Below are 21,810 nucleotides of genomic sequence, written 5' to 3'. Positions count from 1 at the left end.
CTAGCTCGGGGCTAGGGAAGATCTTTGGCGAAAATGGCGTGGATAAAAGCAAGTGAGCGAGGTCCTTCAACTTCCGTTTGCTTCCGGCTTCCTTATACGTGATCCCCGACACTAGTATATGCTCGGAATGGCAAGACACGAACCGAAAGTATGGTGGATGGTGGTGGGTATGTTCGGCCGAGAGGGAGGGGGCAAGAGGGAGAGAAAGTGTGGGTGTTGGTGTGTGTGAGTTTGTGTGGTGTGTGTGTGTATTTATAGAGAAATTTAGTGCTATCGTCCAACGGTTTCAAGTCGTCTAGATATCCACGAAATCTAATATAATATTCAAAGTTGTACTCCCTTGGTCCCACCTAGTTGGCCGATTCCATTGAGGGGGAATGCCATCCGGTTCGATCTCGATTGTTCAGTTAAGGTTCAGTTTGGTTAAGTCGGTTAACTTTAGGGATTAACCCCGTTAGTTGTTTAATGCGTTATAAAGCGGGTGTTAGGGTAATCAGGGACCCTAACTGGCTCAGAAAAATACCAATAATATTTCTGGTAATATTTTTATGTTCCGGGTATAGTCCGGTTGTTCGGTCGGATAGTAATCCGTTAAAGTGCTTAAGTAATCCTTTATGCGTCGTAAATAATATTTTTAGCGACACAATTTATTCTGCAAAGTGTCAGGAATAATTCCTCGTATTTTGGCACTTTATTAGTTAGCTAGAAGCTAGTGTGTTGATAAAAGTGTTGTGTTTTGTGCTTAAAATACGTTTTTGGCACATCCAATCTCTGTATCTTATTCCTAGAGACGCAATTATACAACCCTTGTATCCCTACACACACTATGGGTGTAGTAAAATATTTCTGGCTCATTCAGGCCTTTAGAGGTAGTGTTTGCCTGATGCTGGCTATATCAGCATGTCAAATAGGTTATCCGTCTAAATGCTACTGTGCTTTTATGCATCATGTGTGTCACTAGAATTCAGTAAGTAAATAATGTAGTGACGGAAAATCAAAGTATGATGCAGATATGTACAAGTATCAACAATCAAGTAGCAGTTTATCAAAAATCTCAGTTAAGCACAGTAATTAGGCAACAATTAATAGTTAATTAAGTCGTACGGATACCTGGTTTGGTGAGGGTTGTCACATTCTCCCCCCGTTAAATAAATTTTGTCCCGAAATTTTAAATTCTGCTTGTAGAAGCAGGGTTCTCAGGAAATAAGTGGGGGTATTTCTCTTTCATCCGGTCTTCACGCTCCCAGGTGAACTCAGGACCATGTCTAGCATTCCAGCGGACTTTGACGAGCTTGACACTGCTCCGGCGGGTCTTGTTAATTTTCCAATCCGTGACCTCGACAGGTTCTTCAACGAAGTGGAGCGTGTCGTCAATATAAATTTCGTCGGTAGGAATGGCAACGTTAACTTGAGTTGGACTTCTCTTCAGATTGGATACGTGAAATGTATCGTGAACATTATTCAGTTCGGCAGGTAGATCCAACTTGTATGCTACGGTCCCAATTCTCTCCAAAACCTTGAAAGGACCAATGTAGCGTGGATTCAACTTCCCACGCTTCCCAAAGCGTGCTACACCCTTCCAGGGTGATACCTTCAACAGAACCATATCCCCAACCTCAAACTCCTGAGGTTTCCTTTTCAGATCTGCGTAGGTCTTCTGACGGTTACGGGCCGCACTAATGCGATCTCGGATCTGTGCAATCTTATCTGTAGTTTCCTGAACTACATCGGGACCTACCAATTGTCTATCGCCTGCGTCAGACCAACAGAGCGGCGACCTGCACTTGTGCCCATATAACGCTTCGAATGGCGCGGCACCAATACTGGTGTGGTAGCTGTTGTTGTAAGAAAATTCAACCAGGGGTAAATGCTTATCCCAGCTACCGCCTAAATCCATCACACATGCTCTCAGCATGTCCTCCAACGTCTGAATCGTCCGCTCACTTTGGCCGTCGGTCTGCGGGTGAAAAGCTGTGCTCATATTCAGCTTTGAGCCAAAAGCATCCTGGAAGGATTGCCATATCCTCGATACGAACCTCCCATCTCTATCAGAAATAATCGAGAGAGGTACTCCATGGCGTGTAACAATCTCTCTCATGTAGATTTCAACCAATTTGCTTGTATTATCCTTCTCGCGGATAGGTAAGAAGTGTGCTGACTTCGTTAAGCGATCCACTATCACCCAGATAGTGTCATGGCCTTTTGGCGTTCTTGGCAACTTCGTAATAAAATCCATGGAGATTTCTTCCCACTTCCACTGGGGAATTTTTGGTTGCTGCAGAAGTCCCGAAGGCTTCTGGTATTCCGCCTTAACTTTGGCGCAAGTTAGACATTTGCTCACGTAAATAGCAACATCGCCTTTCATCCTAGGCCACCAGTAATAATCTTTAAGATCCTGGTACATCTTATCCGCTCCAGGGTGGATAGAGTACCGTGATTTGTGAGCCTCTTCAAAGATAACCTCTCTTAAACCACCAAACAGAGGAACCCAAATCCTTTTCCCAAAACATAATGTTCCTTCCCTGTTTGGCACCAAAATCTTCTCCATCCCACGGAGGTATTCTTCCTCAAGGTTTCCCTCCTTGAGAGCTTCCTTCTGTGCTGCACGAACGCGTGAGGAAAGGTCGGTCTGAATTATCATTTCCATAGCCCTAACCCTTATGGGCTTGATTCTCTCTTTACGACTTAGGGCATCAGCGACCACATTCGCCTTCCCTGGATGATACTTGATCTCGCAGTCGTAATCGTTCAACAACTCGACCCATCGTCTTTGCCTCATATTCAACTCCTTCTGGTTGAATATATGCTAAAGGCTCTTGTGATCTGTGAAGATCGTACACTTCGTACCGTAAAGGTAGTGTCTCCAGATCTTCAAAGCAAAAACCATTGCGCCTAGCTCCAAATCATGAGTGGTATAGTTCTTTTCATGCACTTTCAGTTGGCGTGATGCGTAGGCGATAACCTTTTGACGTTGCATCAACACACAACCCAATCCTTGACGCGATGCGTCGCAGTATACCACGAAATCGTCAGTGCCTTCTGGTAGAGCTAAGATCGGCGCGTTACAAAGCTTATCCTTCAATATCTGAAAGGCTTCATCCTGTTTGATTCCCCAATCAAACTTCTTGTCCTTCTGCGTGAGGAGTGTCAACGGTTGAGCGATCTTTGAAAAGTTCTCGATGAACCTTCGATAATAGCCAGCCAAACCCAAGAATTGCCGAATCTCGGTTGGCGTCTTTGGCGTTTCCCAATCTTTGATCGCCTCAATCTTAGTGGGGTCCACGTGGATTCCATCTCCATTCACCACGTGTCCAAGGAATTGCACCTCACGTAGCCAAAACTCACACTTAGAGAACTTGGCGTACAATCGTTCCTTCTTTAGTAGCTCCAGAATGGCTCTAAGATGTTGCTCGTGCTCGGCCTTCGTCTTTGAATAAATCAAGATGTCGTCGATGAATACAATCACGAACTTATCCAAGTACGGCTTACAAACTCGGTTCATCAAATCCATGAACACTGCAGGTGCGTTTGTCAAACCAAACGGCATAACCAGAAACTCGTAGTGTCCATAACGAGTTCTGAAGGCTGTCTTCGGGATACTCTCCTCCTGTATCCGTAGCTGATGGTATCCAGATCGAAGATCGATCTTTGAATAGAAGCTTGAACCTTGAAGCTAGTCGAACAGATCATCGATTCTTGGCAGGGGATACCTATTCTTGATTGTCAGCTTGTTCAACTCTCTGTAGTCAATGCACATCCGAAAACTACCGTCCTTCTTCTTCACAAACAAAACTGGAGCTCCCCAAGGCGAGAAGCTCGGTCGGATAAAACCCTTGTCTAACAACTCTTGAAGTTGTGTCGACAGTTCTTGCATCTCAGATGGAGCAAGTCTGTAGGGTGCCTTAGCCACAGGCGCAGCGCCTGGAACTAAGTCGATGCGAAACTCCACTTGCCTTTGAGGTGGCAAGCCAGGAAAGTCTTCTGGAAAGACTTCTGGGTAATCCCTCACGACAGGGATGTCTTCGATCTTCGGCTCAGCAGCTTTCTTATCCACAATGTGTGCTAGAAAAGCAACACATCCTTTCCTCAAACACTTCCTTGCCTTCAGGCAACTAATCATCCTTAACGGCGTCTCACGCTTCTCCCCATGAACAACAATGGTCTCACCATCATCGGTCGGGATACGAATAATCTTCTCGTGACAAACTATCTCCGCTTTATTACTCGATAACCAATCCATCCCTACTACCACGTCGAAGCTTCCCAACTGGACTGGTAATAGATCGAGAGCAAACTCACGCTCTCCCAGCTCGATTACACAACCTCGAATCACTTCGTTAGCTTCTACTAACTTCCCATTCGCTAATTCGATCGAGTAAGGAATGTCTAACTTACTGGCGGCTAAACCAAGCATGTTTCTAAATTCTAGCGATACGAAGCTATAATCGGCACCAGTATCAAACAAAATGGATGCACAGCGTTGGTTTACAGGGAACGTACCAGTGACAACGTTGGGATCCTGGCGCGCTTCCCTGGCTTCCATGTTAAACACTCTTCCGCGTGCCTGGTTTAATTCTGGGCAATTCCTCTTGTAATGCCCTTGATCTCCACAATTAAAACATCCGGGCCTCTGCCCGTTCCCACCATTGTTTCCAACTTGATGGTTTCCCTGGTTCCGATTCATGGCGCCCGCTTGGTTAGCATTATTAACGCGGTTCCCATCACCTCCCTGATTTCCTTGTGGGCGGTTCCCAGCACCACCCCGGTTGTTCCTATTCCCATTTCCTCCTTGGCCTCCCCGGCCAGCACTAGCCCAGCAAAAATCCTTCGTATGACCAGTCTTCCCACATGATTCACAAACTCTCAGGCTGCAACGACCAGAGTGATGTTTTTGGCATGAGTTGCACTTGGGGTGTGCACCCATGTATCCCTTCCCTTTCTTTCTACCACCAGCTGAATCCTGAGCTGGCGCACTCGATTCTCCCTTTTTAACCACCATCCCGGTGCTCTGCTTGAAACTCGAAAACTTTCGCTTATTACCACCAGATGACTCCACATGAGTCTCTTTCTTCTTGGGCTCAACCCCATCAAACTTGTTCAACCGAATCGCCTCTTCGGTGAGAGCCACACTCAGATCAATGGCTTCTATGATGGTTGCAGGTTTGGAAGAAGTCACCATGCTGATTATCTGAGGAGCCAATCCCCAGATGAAGCGTTCAATCCTCTTGAACTCCGGGGTAACCATGTAGGGTACCACGTGCGACAAATCGTGGAACCTCTGGACATACTCAGCTATCTTGGAACCTTCCATCTTTAGGTGCCAGAATTCGGTCTCTAACCTCTGAATTTCAGCACGAGAACAGTACTTCTTGCGCATGAGCTCTTTCAACTCTGTCCAGGTCAGTGCGTAAGCTGCGGCTTCGCCAAGGGTCTGGACTTGTAGATTCCACCAGGATAGGGCTCCATCCACAAATAGCCCTGAGATGTAAGTGACTTGCTGATCCACAGCGCACTTGCTCATGCGAAGTACGGACTCGGTCTTCTCTGCCCAGCAGACGAAAGCAACAGCACCTCCTGTGCCATCAAAGTTTACGGGCTTGCAGTCCAAGAACTGTTTGTAAGTGCACCCATGGGGTGGATTGTTGTTGTTGCCAGTGTTGCCAGAGTTGCTTCCACTCATTCCTCCTTGAGAGGCAGCATATTGAGCGATAGCAGCAGCAATGACTTGCTGTAGTTCGGCCTGGGTCGTAGGCATTTGCTGTTGTTGACGTCTCGGCGGCATCTTCTAAAGATGTGTTTACGTCGGTCAGGCCATAATATAACGTACGTATATATTAATAGTAATAGCACATAACATCTCATGTTATCAATACTTCACAAATACAAATCACACAACATCCCATGTCACAAATATTATACACACAACATCCCATGTCATAAATATTATACACACAACATCCCATGTCATAAAAATATAAATAAGTAATCAAGCGAATCAAATATGATGAGAATACTGCGATTGGCATATATATCGAGACCACAACGTAAGTGTATCAGTACATCATTGTGTCATACAATCATCAATCAACTAGGGGCTACATCACCCCTGTCCAAAAACTATATCAAGTCAGTGTCAAATACAACAAGTATGTGTCAACAAAAGTCAGGATCATCATGTAGTCTCCAAAAATGTTGTGCAACCAAAAGCAATCACGGTCCTCTCACCAACGTCTACACAAGCAGTACTGATGAGCTCTATACAGATGGCGGTGGAGGAGGGGGAAAGTAAGTGTAAAGCAAGCGACGTAACTGGAGCCAGTCCTCCTCCATAGCTCGCTGAGTACGAATAACCGAAGCAACCTGATGCTCTAGTGTAAAGAGGCGAGCAGCATAATCTGGGGGTAATGATCGACATGGCTGAAGAGGAGAGTGTGTCTGACCATGGCACGAACATGGTGGCAGCTGAGCTCTCTTAAGCTCCTGGAGACGCTGCGTGTGTGACTCGTGCTGATAAACGAAGGACATCAAAACTTCCTCTATAGTGTGTCCCACATGAAATGGATGGTAGGGATCAGTAGGTGGCATGACTGGTGGTGTCAACCAAAGCAAAGGCTCACTGGTGGGGTCAAATGGTGCCACATGAAATGGTGAAGTAGAGGGTGGAACAGATGACATCTGGGGCATAAAGGGGATAGACATCGGTATGTGCCCAAAAGGATGGGCTGAAGAACCCTCTCCAGGCCTCGCTGGAGGTATAAACTGAGGAACCTGAAAAGAAAAATCAACATGTCGTGTAACAGGGATCTGAGGGGGCAAAGGTGGAACATCCTCATCAGCAGGTATCCAACCGTGCTGTGCATGCTCATCCGATGGATCCATGTGGTCTGCAAACAGTGCGTGCTCAGGCTCAAGTAGAACGGGATCAAATGGGGGAGCAACAACAGGATCAACTGGTGCAATGTGATCAACAGGATGGTCAACTGGTATATCAGCAACAAAAGGTGGCTCAACATGATCGACAGCAATGACCTGATCACCCTCTAACAAAGGAACATCCATAGGAAGATCACCAACAGGTGGGTCAGCTAGAATAGGCTCAACTGGGATGCCAGCATGTACGGGGTCATACTCGGGCATAGGATCTAGAGCAGCTGCCTGCTCAGGAGCCAAGGCAGGCTCATGGTCATCAAAAGCCATCTCGAAATCGAACTCGGGATCAATAGGATCAACTGGATCAGCGGGATCCTCCATGGGCTGGTCCATCAGGATAAACTCAATATCGCGGTCAGGATCAAATCCTGGAGGAAAAACGGGATCGGAGTCCTCAATATCGTCGTGCTCAAATACAAGGCTCAGAATGGGGGCGGCAGAAGATGCCTGATCAGGGTCCGAGTCATGAACAAAATGCTGAATGCTCACCTCGTGAGACGGAGCAGAAGCCACAGACTCAAAGGAGTCTGGGACTGGTGAGTGGACGGGCGAGTCTCCAGCTGGGGCATCAGCAATCATCAAGAGACCGCCAGCGGGTAAAGGGGCTGCATCAGGATCCTCGTCCTCAAAAGGCTCGTCCTCGTAGAGATCAATGTCGCCGTCAGCCTCGGCGTCTGGTAATAGCTCGTGTGCTGAGTAAGAAGCAAGAGGAATCGGAGCTGGAATCACAACAAGGGGAAGATACTCAGCAGGATCGCCATCAATAGGCTCATAGGCACCCTCGGGTAAAGCGAAGGGCAAGGAGTCATCAGTATGCTCATCAGCGTCGTCCGGTAGAGCGAACGGCTGGAAGTCATCATCATCCGTGCTCGTGTAGTCTGAGGTATGCACCTCACGCTCCGATGACACAATGTCATCCGACACTATGGGTAGAGGTCCAGTAGTATCTGAGTCTCCGGTGCCTGATGTATCCATGTGTCTGTAACACAATCACAAGTATGCACAAATAATCAGTAAATCAGGCAATCACATAAGTTACCAAATAATAATCACATAATCCACCTAGTCCCACTAACCTCCCAGCCTCCCAGACTGTCCTTCCTAGTCCCACTAGCTAACTTTCCCAGCCTCCCAGACTGACTCCCTAGTCCCACTAGCAAACCTTCCCAGCCTCCCAGACTGACTCCCTAGTCCCACTAGCAAATTCTCCCAGCCTCCCAGACTGACTCCCTAGTCCCACTAGCCAACTACCTCGATCCATTAGATCGAGCCTCGGCCTCCCAGACCGAGCCTCAGTCTCCCAGACCGAGCCTCAGCCTCCCAGACTGAGCCTAAAAATAATAAATAAAATATGCTCAACATTTGTTTATAAAAACGTTTTGGATCTGGACTTAAGTGGTATGTAGTAAAAATGTTTTCGTGAGAGCCCTAGTGATCATAGTCTAGACTCGAGAAGGAATCCTAGTTCGCTATGATCAGAGCTCTGATACCAAGCTGTCACACCCTGGCTTTGCGGAAGCGTGGTTAATTTGGTGTGACTTCTTAATACCATAGCTTAATCATAACAAGCTATATGAATTAAAAATATGCAAGATCATCCATTGAAAATAAAATAGTAAAACATTGTCTTAATGGGTTAAACACCAAACAACCACAACTTGTCTAAACATTACAAATGCAAACTTAACATAAACATGATTCAAGAACTGTGACTTGTCCAGGAAAGAGTCACAAGCCTCGAACCCTGGATGACCTCGGGCCTAATGCAGCGGAAAACAAGCCATACCGCGCCAGATCGTTAATTCCCTGAAATACATGTAAGTTGAAAAATCAACAATAATGTTGAGCGAGTTCATGCGAAAGTGAGTATATAAACCTTTATCTTTATCAAAAACCTGGTATGTAGCAAATAAGGAAAAAGAGATCACCAATGGTTTGCAAGGCCATTGATATGTGTGAAGTGCAAGTAGGGATGACTCAAACCTAGCGGATTTATGCGTCGGGCACTAAGTCACCCCGAGGTCCGTTATGCTGGACCTGGGGCTGGGCTCGCTACACCCAGATAGATCTACCGCTCCTGTCCCTCGGTCCTACTACGAGGATTAATGGCCTCAAGTTGTGCCTACCCACTCACATGATCTGAGTAACAAACCTCCTTACGCTAACCATACCGTGTATCAAGTATTCAAAATCATAGTAACATGTATTTCACCCCCGCAGTTTATAAAACTGAAAACAGTTAAGAGAAAAGGGGGACATGAACTCACAGTGAGTGCGTCACAATACCAAGTAATCCAAATATCCAACTGCTGCGCAACGACCTACATGTGCTAATTCTATTAGACAGATGGCCGTGCATTAGCTTTATAGTTTACATTTTGGGGAAACAGTTAGACAACAGTTCCGTGTATATACTTGGTAGTTAATCTCCTTCCCAAGGATGGGGGAATTAATACATGCGTGTTTATAATATTAAGTCTCACTTAATATATTTTATTTCTCATTCCAAAATATAATTATTTTTCTCAAAAATAATATATTTTCTCTTTACATAATACTTTCCAAAATAATACGTTGACAATATCCGCATTCGTGAATATTTCCGTATAAAGCGTAAGTTACGTTTTAACGATTAAATGGTAATAGTAATTACCGTTGTAACTTATATGTTTGTCGTAAAGGCGTTGGTATTATTTTGGATTCGACAAAGTTAGTAAATATTATTTTTACTCTAAAAATAATATTTATATATTTTCACAAAATAATCATAAACAGTGTGTGAAAAATATATTTACCGAATATATATTCATCACGTTTAGTTTTGTGAAAATCCCACCTCCGAATATTTGTGATAAAGTCATGGCGAAATATATTTTGTAAACATGTCAAAAGGAGTCAAACACTTGTAAATAATTCTAAGTGTTAGATTTTTAGAAAATTTCGCCAGAGTTTCCCCTGTAACTGGAGGTGGCCACGCTTTCAAGCGTATCATTTTCTTTTACAAAATCATTCCAACAATTTCTTTAAATCAACCAAATCAATTTCCGATACTTCAAACTAGTTTCAACACATTAACTCGCAGACTAGTATGTAAAATCACATTATTACATGAACTTGTAGTTTTTCTAAAACTATTGTGTAGATCTCGTTATATTTAGTGGATCTATGTATAAAATAGTTTAGTCTTGTAAAAACCCCGTTTTTGGAACAAATCACTCTTTACAACTTCCCGACAACTTTTATAAAAATTGTTATTTTGTCGGATCTTTCGTTTCACAAGTGTTTATACACTTGTACTTTGTAAAAATCATATTTATTAACTTGTCATCCAACTTTTATAAAACATGATTTTCTCGACACTTGGTTCTACGAATATACCACTTGTATATACGTAGATCGGCTCGTTTTAACTACTATTTTTCATGTCAAAACACTTTTACACAAGTTCATGTTTCCCGTGTGGTGGAGTTTCACCTTTTAACCCTTGTACAAAAGAAACAAGTGTATGTCAAGATTCGGGATCTTAACAAAGTCGGGTTAAACGATGATAAGAGCCACCACAATGTAGATCAGGCCTCAGCAATCAACATATTCAATTACTACGACTTTTACACGCGTTATATGCTTTTAACCAACAATATTCGAGTTTTAGTAGACTTTTTAGATTCAAAAGATGGGTTACCGACTTTTAACCGTTAAAAATCCTTTTAACCACTTTAGATACGATCAAGAACAAGTTTTAAATGTTATACCTCTAGCTCGGGGCTAGGGAAGATCTTTGGCGAAAATGGCGTGGATAAAAGCAAGTGAGCGAGGTCCTTCAACTTCCGTTTGCTTCCGGCTTCCTTATACGTGATCCCCGACACTAGTATATGCTCGGAATGGCAAGACACGAACCGAAAGTATGGTGGATGGTGGTGGGTATGTTCGGCCGAGAGGGAGGGGGCAAGAGGGAGAGAAAGTGTGGGTGTTGGTGTGTGTGAGTTTGTGTGGTGTGTGTGTGTATTTATAGAGAAATTTAGTGCTATCGTCCAACGGTTTCAAGTCGTCTAGATATCCACGAAATCTAATATAATATTCAAAGTTGTACTCCCTTGGTCCCACCTAGTTGGCCGATTCCATTGAGGGGGAATGCCATCCGGTTCGATCTCGATTGTTCAGTTAAGGTTCAGTTTGGTTAAGTCGGTTAACTTTAGGGATTAACCCCGTTAGTTGTTTAATGCGTTATAAAGCGGGTGTTAGGGTAATCAGGGACCCTAACTGGCTCAGAAAAATACCAATAATATTTCTTGTAATATTTTTATGTTCCGGGTATAGTCCGGTTGTTCGGTCGGATAGTAATCCGTTAAAGTGCTTAAGTAATCCTTTATGCGTCGTAAATAATATTTTTAGCGACACAATTTATTCTGCAAAGTGTCAGGAATAATTCCTCGTATTTTAGCACTTTATTAGTTAGCTAGAAGCTAGTGTGTTGATAAAAGTGTTGTGTTTTGTGCTTAAAATACGTTTTTGGCACATCCAATCTCTGTATCTTATTCCTAGAGACGCAATTATACAACCCTTGTATCCCTACACACACTATGGGTGTAGTAAAATATTTCTGGCTCATTCAGGCCTTTAGAGGTAGTGTTTGCCTGATGCTGGCTATATCAGCATGTCAAATAGGTTATCCGTCCAAATGCTACTGTGCTTTTGTGCATCATGTGTGTCACTAGAGTTCAGTAAGTAAATAATGTAGTGACGGAAAATCAAAGTATGATGCAGATATGTACAAGTATCAACAATCAAGTAGCAGTTTATCAAAAATCTCAGTTAAGCACAGTAATTAGGCAACAATTAATAGTTAATTAAGTCGTACGGATACCTGGTTTGGTGAGGGTTGTCACACATGTGGTAGTATGATGCTTGTGTAACAAAGCTATGTTGGATGATGTGGTAATCTTAAAAATTATGGGTCAAACTGCTAAGACTTGCTTATGATGATGTGGTAATCTTAAAAATTATGTTTTAAAAATAACGAAATGTCCAAACCAACCAAAGAATCAACCACTAAGACTTATATGGGTATCAACCTCCATCACCACTACATTTGTATTTCCGCTGTGACGTTTTTGGGGTGTGACAGAAGTTGGTATCAGTGCCAATGGTTGTTAGCGAACTAGATGCTTTCTTGGAAAACACTAGACTTTGACCAAAGAATTTTGAGAATTTAGGATTCCAAAATTCACGAAGCCAGAGATTCAAAACAGGAATGAATCTTAACCATGTAATAGGAATATTAAGAAATTATGTGTTTACGTGTTAAATTGTTTATCTGTGCCTTATGTGACAATACATATACATATACTCATTGTGAGCACGCACTTACCTAGTACAGTTACATTGTGTCACAGATGTCGCACTTGCATCAGACTATCGTGATTCATGACTCAGAGAGTGAGCCAGATTTCGAGACCTCTCAACCATCAGAGCCACACACTATCATTCAGCCATCAGATACGCCCAGCCTCACTTTGTCATACTACACTGATACCACTACCTTCGCCAGTCAGATAGACACGCGTTATTCACACATGAGTAACGGGTGGATAGATGACGATGATTCTATAGTTCCTTCATCAGTCTATGTGTCGGGACAATTATTAGGCTTGGCACCGGTATTCAACGGGATAGGCATGACACGTCATTGATTGAGGGATCACTCGGGGTAGCACCAGCTGTGGACGCCACTATTGTTGTTGCATAATGTCTATCGCCTACGTCATCAGTCTATGTCGTGTCAGTTATATGTAAAAAGTCAAAATGTCAAAGTTATATATGTATTTGGCCAGTTCGCACGAACTGATGTGTAAAAGGTCAGGTCGCACGAACTGGAAGTTGCCAGTTTGTGCGAAGTGGTCATGATATTTGGTGCGAACTGGTCAGCCTAAAAATAGGCAAGTTGTGTTTTTCATTTGTAACATTCCAGAGAATTTTGCCAAGAAGTGCTGTTGGATTCTCTCTGTACCTGAACGTTTAATATCAATGAAAAACATGTTTAAAGTGACTTTCTACTCTTCTACTCCTATTCTAACACTGATTGACGGTTTCTAGTCTGATTCCACCTTTCTAGAGACCAGATTTGACTCAGATTGACTCGTATTGGACGAATCCTCGATCCTACAAGTGGTATCAGAGCTCAGGATGAGTCAAATCTGTTGATATCAATGTTTTGAATGGTTTAGAACTCTATACTTCTACTCTTTCTTGGATTTTCAGACGAATTCACGGATAAAATGGACTGAATTTTGGATATTGTGTGTAAAACATCATTTAAACAATGATACAAAGTTACAGACCATAAATCGAACTAAAACTGATCCAAAATGTCAAAATTGTTCAAATTGTGTGAAAATGTTGCTCAAATCGTGTGAAACTGATCAGATCGCATGAATTTTTGTCAAACCGTTTGAAATTCTGGTCCAGATCGCACGAATTGGACCAGATCGTGTGAAAATTGTTCAGTCCACACGAATTGAGTGACCAGGTCGTGTGAAATTGATTCACCTCGTACGAACTGAAAATTTTTTTACTCATCTCGCACGGTTTGGACGATCCAGGTTGTTTGAAATTCAGATAGTTTGAAACTGTTCAGGTCGTTTGAGATAGTCCAGGTCGCTGGAACTTCAAATCGTTTGAAAGTTTAGGTCGTTTGAAAAGTCCAGTTTGTTTGAAAGTCCAGATAGTGTGAAAGTCCAGTTCGCTTGAAAGTCTAATTTTTGAAAACTGAAAAATTTTTCGAAACATTTTTCAAAGTATAAAATGGACAATCAAGAGTTTTACAAAGCGTTTTTCGGAGGAAGTACGACTGTTCAAACTCCAGCAAGTATAGCCCAGAATGTGAACATGGAGAACGAGCTAGGAACCATGCAAAAACCACCGAAACTGCTCAACATTGAAGATTATTCGGGGTGGCAAGATAGATTTCGCACGTGGGTTCAGGCGAATCATCTCGAATGCTAGATGAAAGTTGAAACAAAATATGTAGCTTTTATGAATGATGCTGGTCTTCCGAAAACACTTAACTCGTTAACTCCGGCTGAACAAGAAAACTTTAAAGCCGAGAAGAAGATGGTTAGTATATTGCAACAGGCAATTAAGGGAGACATTTTGGTACTGTTACAGCATCAGAATGACGCACAATCTATTTGGAATGCTCTTAAACTCAAATTTCTTGGAACTGCTTCAGTGATCAAAAGCAAAAAGGCGCTACTGAAAAAAGAATTCAACATATTTACTGCTATCATTGGAGAATCAATGAAAGAATTAATTGAGAGGTATTGTCACTTAGTACTAGAGATGAAACATTTGAGTATGGATAAAACATATGAAGAGTGGGTTGATAAGTTGGCTGACGCACTACCACAAGAAGAGTGGGGCACGTTCTTATTGGTTTTGAAGAACAATTTGGAGTACGTGGGTTTCAACTTGAGTACGTTTATCGAGATAATTAATGGTCATGAGCTTGAACTTCGAAAGATGAGAAAAATGAAATCTGCAAACGTACAGCAAGATGTTCAGCTTTATTACAAAGGAAACTCATCTGTTACATCTACTCTGAGTCCAAAGATTCAAACGACATTCAGTGCAGATTCTTCATCGGGAGTATCTCAAAGCATGCCTAACAACAATGTTTCACCGTTTTCAAATTACGAACCGAATCCTAAGGTTCAGAGTTCTCAAGAACAAGTTTCTTCTCAAGGTTCTTCAGGTTCGAACAATTAGAGTTATAGTCATGGGATATTGTGCAATATCGCTGTTAATATAAAAAACGGTCAAGATTTTACCGAGACAGCCGCAAAGCAGCATATAGCACTTCTAGCTTCTGTACTTGAGTCTTACGAGAGTCTAGTAGCCGGACGAATTGGTAACCCAGACATGACAAAAGAAGATTACGATCAAATTGATCCAGAAGAACTAGAAATCATCGACATCAAATGGGGTATGGCGAGCATTGTAAGAAGAGCTCAAAGGTTCATGGAAATTACCAGAATAAGTAGTCTTGCAGGTCCTGATCCTAAACTTGGATTTGACAAATCAAATGTGACTTGCTTCAAGTGTAAAGAAAAGGGGCACTTCAAGCGCGAATGTACGAATAGAGAAGTTAATAACCACCAGAATCCATTCGCCAACAATTATTACCGACAGGCCATCTATCATAAAAACAGTCAACAACCATTCAATCCAAGGCCTCAAATCGAGAACAGTCCATCCAAACAAACAGAAAAAGCTCTTTTGGTAAATCAAGATGATGAAAAGATTCCAGAAGGTTTCAGTTGGGATAAGTATGTTCCAGGAAGTGGTCTTGCAATGATGGCTGAAATTGTTGAAGAGCCAGAACCAGAAATCGGGGAATGTGTTCCTGAAGTTGAAGAAGTCAGTGAAGTGATGACTGAAGAAAATTTTGCAGATCTTGAAGAGGCAGTAGCAGTGGCTACTATTATCAGTCTAAAAAGGAGGTTATTATTAGCGCATTTAAATCTATAATGCCTTCTACTGTGTTTGATTCTTTTGCAGGTTTCTTTAGTGGACCGACTACGGGTTTTTGCCCACAGTACGAAGTTGAACAAACTCCAGTTCAAGAGATCATTGATGTCTCAAAGGAAATGAATGAAGAGACTTTGAAAGAAATAGCAGACAAAGCTCTTATGGTCAAGATACAAGAGGTAGAACAAAATAAAACACCTTCTGATAACAATGAGACCAAAGATACAACTCAAAAGTCAGTGTCAGTTGAAAAGGAGTCAAATGAGAAGTCCGAGTCCGATGAAAAATCAGAAAATGTGAAGTCGAAGTCCGATGGCAAATCAGAAAATGTGAAGTCCGAATCCGGAGAGAAATCTGAGTCTGAGTCCGGAAAGTTTGGTAAATCGGAAAGTAAAGATGATAAACAAGAAAATGATTTTGAAAAAGTTGATCAAATTCTTGAAAAGCCATGTGAAAACTGTTTAAAACCATGCATGGATTGTCTTGAAAAAGACAAACAGTTTCAAAAGTTAAAAAAGTTTCACAACAAATTAAAATTTGATTTTAATGATGTTAAAGAAGCTTATGACACTCTGTCACGATCAATTAAAGCAATTCACACTGAGAGTAAAGAAAACGATAAAATTGTTACTTTGCTCAAAGTTACGGTCATGGATAAGCAAATGTCGATTAACATGTATCTGGACATAATCGCATCTCTAAAGAAGGAACTTGAACTGATGCGCATTGAGACAGAAAGTGTGGACAAAAAGTTGACCAGTTATCTTTCATCTTCATATGTGATTGATCAGATCGTTCCTCAACAAACTGAAGTTAAACAAGCTTACAAAAATGTTCCACCCCCAATGTGGAATCATTATACTCAGAAATATCCAGACGGGGTGGAAGAGGCATTGAATCTCAAACTGAGAACATAAGAGAATGAGTTACCGGAAAACATAGATGTTACATTCTCTCCGTCTGACACCGACAACGAGTCACAACTAGTTAAAATAGTTGTAGACCAAGTGTTGGATGAAGAGAGTGGTAACACTAATTTCGAAACGGTTAAAACTCATTTTGAGAATTCCAGTTCAGATTCTGAAGATGACAGAAACTTTCTTGATAAGTTTATCGCAAAATCAGATAAAGTTTTGGATGACGATTCGATCATTGTGGTTTACACGATGACCGGAACTAACAAACTTTACACTGATTTTGAGTACCCGATTCAGAATGCGAACCTGGAAAATGTTGAAAAAGTTTTCAAACTTGTGGAAATTGACATCTCAGCGGTTAACAACTCGTTTCTTTCAAAACCGAAAAAATCTTTTGTTAAACAACAATTGACAAACAACTGGGGAAAGAAAAATGACTGGGTGGGCAAAAATGGTAATAACAAGATACATGGTAATGATTACAAAAAGAAAGGTGTTGGTTTTGAGAAGCAAATGGCTAAGAAACAAGTTAAGCCAAAAGAAAAATTGAGTGAAGTGTTTGTGGCTGGTAATAATACAGAAGTCGAAAAGGATTATATCTTTAGTAAGAAAGCAATTGACGATTTTATTGCGGCAAAAAAGATAAGAGATGAGACCAACAGATCCACTTTTGTTGAATATGACAAAAGAATCCGTTATCGATGCAATGAAATCGGTCACATGGCCAAACAATGTGTCAAAACGATAATCAAACCAGTTTTCCATAAATCAAAACAAAAAATTTCAAACGATGTTAATGGAAAATCACCTATGGTATCCCCCGTGCGTATTCTTAAACGCGGTGAATCATTGAAGTCAGAAGACAACCCAAAATCAACTTTTGAAATTGGTGAATCTTCAAAATCACAAAAGACTTCAAAGGTTTATCCTAAAAAAAAGACTTCCCAAAGTCAATCATGGGGGGAGAAACCTAAACGTTCTTTTGAAGAAAAGAAAATGGAAGAGGTTTTAAAATCTGAACCGAAATTTTTTGCAACCACTGTTGAAAAAATTGAGTTTGAGTTAGATAAGTTGATTGAAGAATTTCCACCTATCAAGGAAGGAACTCTAAAATCAAAACCAGAACCTGATGTTCCAAATGTTGTCTTTAACATTCCAAAACTTGACAAAGTAGCTCATGATATTGTCTTTGGTAGTACACCAAATGTTGAAAAAATTTTGGTATCATTGTTTAAGTAAATGTCTTTTGATGTGTGTAGGTGCTTCCAAGGTCTATCATTTCTAAATGGATAATGGATAGCGGCGCCTCGCGGCACATGACAGGGATGTTAGCACTGCTATACGACGTCAAATCAATCAATGGAGGTTATGTCGGGTTTGCTGGAACTCAAGGTGGAAGAATTGTTGGAGAAGGAATACTCACTAACGGGGTCGTCTCATTCGATAAAGTGAATTACATTGCCGAATTAGAAAATAATATGTTAAGCATTTCTCAGATTTGTGATAAGTCGTTTACTATTCATTTCACAAAAGATGAATGTCTGATTCTTAAACCAGGGTTTAAGATACCCGAAGAAATGGTGTTGATGCGCGCTCCTCGTGAAAATGATCTCTATATACTAGACATGAGCGTTGCAACAACGACAGATAAAAAGGCCCAATGTTTTGTGAGTAAAACGAAGGCGACTGAAAAAGAATCCATCATGTAGCATCGTAAAATGGGGCATATTCATGTGAGAAAGATGAACTTTTTAGTTCATAATGATCTTGTAGAAGGCGTTAATTTGAAAAGCTTCCATCTTAACGATGATTGTATTGAATGCAAGAAAGGGAAGCAGACGATGAAATCGCACCCGAAAAAGCTCTTGAACTCCATCAGATTACCGCTCGAAAGACTCCATATGGATCTTTTCGGACCGGTAAATGTGAAAAGTATAAGTGGAGATCTATATTGTTTAGTTGTTACTGACGACTTTACAAGATTCTCCTGGGTGATGTTTCTAGGAAGAAAAGACGAAACGTTTGATTCTTTTATGAAGCTATTAAGAAAGATGGAAAACCTTTACAAACTGCCAATCAGACGTATTCGAAGCGACAATGGCACATAATTCAAGAACAACCGTATGCTCAAATTTTGAAACGATAAGGGTATTCTTCATGAATTCAGCGCACCCTATACTCCACAACAAAACGGTGTCGCAAAAAGAAAAAATCGTACGTTGATCGAAACGGCTCATACCATGTTACCAGATTCGAAATTACCGCTATATTTTGGGAGTGAAGCGGTTGCTACGGCATGTTACACACTCAATAGGGTTCTTACGGTGAAGAAGTACAAGAAAACTTGTTTTGAATTGCTACATCTTTACAAACCAAATCTGAAATTTTTAGAACCATTTGGATCACCATGCACGTTCATTGATCCAGACGGTAAATTTGGTGCAAAAGGTAATGAAGGTTTTTTTGTAGGTTATGCAAGTCCGTTGAAGAGAGTTTTTGTTCCTAGTTTAGGGAAGATCATACAAGTTCAACACGTTGACTGTCAACGGTTTACTGCTCCGAGTCAACTTCCCGAAAACAGGTTGCTATTTGATTAAGAAAATCTCTGGGAGTCATTCCATCTACCGACAGAGACGAATAAAGAGGAACTGGCGTTCTTATGCCAACAATAGCAGTCTCTTTCACAAGAACAAGTGCCGAGACCATTGGTAGTTTCCTCGCCCACCGTGGGTTCAAATGATCATGAGGCTGGTCCTAGTGGAACTGCACATGTACCCCAGAAGAAACAGCTCCAATATTTGATCAATCTGACGACTCAGAATCGGTAAACGATCCAATTTATGACGAGGAACCAAATATTGCGACTTCAAATGCTGATGATCACACGGGTGATCAGAATATAACAAATTTGTAATCGGAAGTGAGCGTACCGGATACAGTCATGCCAAGAACGTTATCTTACCATCCTTCAGAGCGAATCATTGGTGACCTTCAAAGTGGAGTGAAAACCCGCGAACAAATAAACAAAGGGCTTACATGTTTTTACGCCTCTGTAGCACATTTACAAGAAGAATTCTCATTAAAATGTTTTATCACGCAGGTAGAGCCGAAAACGTATAAAGAAGCATTGACCGAAGAAAGTTGGGTAAATGCAATGCAAGAGGAGCTACAACAATTTGAAAAGCTTGGAGTGTGGAGGTTGGTTGATCTCTCGGAAGATTAGAAGTTGATCAAGACCAAGTGGGTCTTCAAATGTAAAAGCGATGATAGAGGGGTTATAGTAAGAAACAAAGCACGTTTGGTAGTCCAAGGATTTAGTCAGCAAGAAGGGATTGACTTTACTGAAGTATATGTGCCCGTTGCTCGACTTGAGGCAATCAGAATCTTCTTGGCGTTTGCGTCATGGAAGGGATTCAAGGTCTACCAACTGGATGTCAAATCTGCATTTCTCTACGGAAAGATTAAAGAAGAAGTGTATGTCGGAAAACCAACGGGTTTTACCGATCCTGTGTACAAAGACAAGGTGTATCTACTCGACAAGGCATTATATGGATTACACCAGGCCCCGAGAGCCTGGTACGAGACGCTTTCCCAGCATCTGCTGACCAACGGGTTCATCAGAGGGACTATCGATAGTACCCTGTTCACTAAAGAGGTTGCAGGACATCTACTTATCATGCAGATTTACGTGGATGATATAATCTTCGGTTCAACAAACGATAAGTTGTGTAAAGAGTTTGAGAAAGTCATGAAAAAGAAGTTTGAAATGAGTTCAATGGGGGAGATGAAGTTCTTTCTCGGGCTACAAGTTGAGCAACTTCCCGATGGAATCTTCATACACCAGAACAAATATGTGAATGATGTGTTGGACAAATTCAATATGTCCGAATCATCTCCCATATCAACCCCCCTGGCGTTGAATCATGGCATATGTCCGGATGAAAGTGGTGAGAAAGTGAATGAAACGCAATATCGGTCAATCATAGGATCGCTAATGTATCTGACAACATCACGACCGGACATCATATATCCAACTTGCCTCTGCGCCCGGTACCAGTCAAGTCCGAGACAATCACACATGGTGATAGTGAAGAGAATTTTACGGTATCTCAAAGGTTGCCCAAGCACCGGCTTGTGGTATCCCCGATCCGGTGACTTCTCTCTAACTGGATATTTTGACTCTAACTTCGGGTGCTGTAAGTTAAACGGTAAGTCCGCAACTGCTGGTTGTCAGTTCCTCTGAACTCGGCTAATCACTTGGCAGTGCAAGAAACAAACCACAGTCGCTCTTTCGACTTGTGAGGCTGAATACATTTCGGCTTCCAGTTGTGGTTCCCAGATCCTCTGGATCTAACAGCAAATGAGGGACTATGGTTTGCAATTCTTAGACACACCAATTTTTGTGGACAATGAGGCAGCCATTAATATTACTAAAAATCTGGTTCAACACTCAAAAACGAAACATATTGAGATTCGACATCATTTTATTCGTGATTGCTACGAAAAGAAATTGTTCGAATTGATTATATTTACACAAATGATCAGAGAGCTGATTTTTACACAAAACCCTTTGATAAAACAAGATTTAATTATCTTTTGAAATTGAACGGGTTAAAGAATTTGTTTTCTGGGAGGGTGGTAGAGTGTGTGGCCGAGGAGGATGACGATCAGAAGTGATCTGCGTCTAGTTGTCATGTTTTCTGTACAGTTTCTTTACTGCTTTTGATAAAACCAAAAACACAAAAATATGTTTTTGTTTTTAGGGGGAGAAAGTTTATAGAAAATACAAAAACATGATAAAATTTCAAAAATTCAAAAACAATGAAAAAATCAAAAAGAGTTTTGTTGTGAAAAAAGAGAAAATGATAGTACATCAGTGGACTATCACAAGATGCTAAAGAAATGGAAAGTCAAAATGATTTTAAACAAGTCTCACTGATGATGTGTCAATAGACTTCCATGAATAGTAGATTGAATTTGAGATATAAACCTAAATATCAATACTTGCTTATCTCGTGGGGAACATCTCTCGGATATATAGGTAACCCCCGAAATCTTGTTTGAGAGATTGCCTGATTCTGAGATACTAGGTCTTTATACTTTTTGATATCTAGGGTATTATACCTGGTCTTCTGATATTGCGGAAGCAATGGCCTAGACCTAGTATAATACTTTACGCGCTTTTAAAGCTTACCCTCTGCATAAAAATTGATAAAATATCGAAAGATACAAATCAAGTGCAGTTGTAAAGAAGATCCCCAAGGGGAACACACCTAAAGTCGAGCCTTCATCTCTTTGATTGAACGGTAGTTCATACCTGAGTTCTCAAGGTCTCGCACTAACCCAAATACAAATATCAGATTGGTATACTCACCTGTAAGACTGAATCTAGGGAATTTTGATACGTTAGTATATTCCGAGGTGGGACACGCAAGTA

At 41.4% G+C, this 21,810-nt stretch overlaps 1 protein-coding gene across 1 annotated transcript; it reads left to right on the top strand.

The window, feature by feature from the left end:
* Positions 1–16,622: 16,622 nt before the first annotated feature.
* LOC110870586 lies at positions 16,623–18,082 on the top strand. The gene is made up of 2 exons (XM_022119771.1): positions 16,623–17,543; positions 17,633–18,082. Exons 1-2 carry the CDS (start codon positions 16,623–16,625, stop codon positions 18,080–18,082), a joined length of 1,371 nt encoding a protein of 456 aa, XP_021975463.1.
* The last annotated feature ends 3,728 nt before the right edge of the window (positions 18,083–21,810 follow it).

Source organism: Helianthus annuus, chromosome 8 (assembly GCF_002127325.2).
Source record: "Helianthus annuus cultivar XRQ/B chromosome 8, HanXRQr2.0-SUNRISE, whole genome shotgun sequence".
Taxonomy (NCBI): domain Eukaryota; kingdom Viridiplantae; phylum Streptophyta; class Magnoliopsida; order Asterales; family Asteraceae; genus Helianthus; species Helianthus annuus.
This window is presented reverse-complemented; position numbering and strand designations above follow the sequence as displayed.

Coding starts and splice junctions, on each gene's coding strand:
- LOC110870586 (XM_022119771.1), top strand. CDS start 16,623: ATGACCGGAACTAACAAACTTTACACTGATTTTGAGTACCCGATTCAG. Junction 17,544..17,632: donor ACATTCCAAAACTTGACAAA/GTAGCTCATGAT, acceptor TGATGTGTGTAG/GTGCTTCCAAGGTCTATCAT.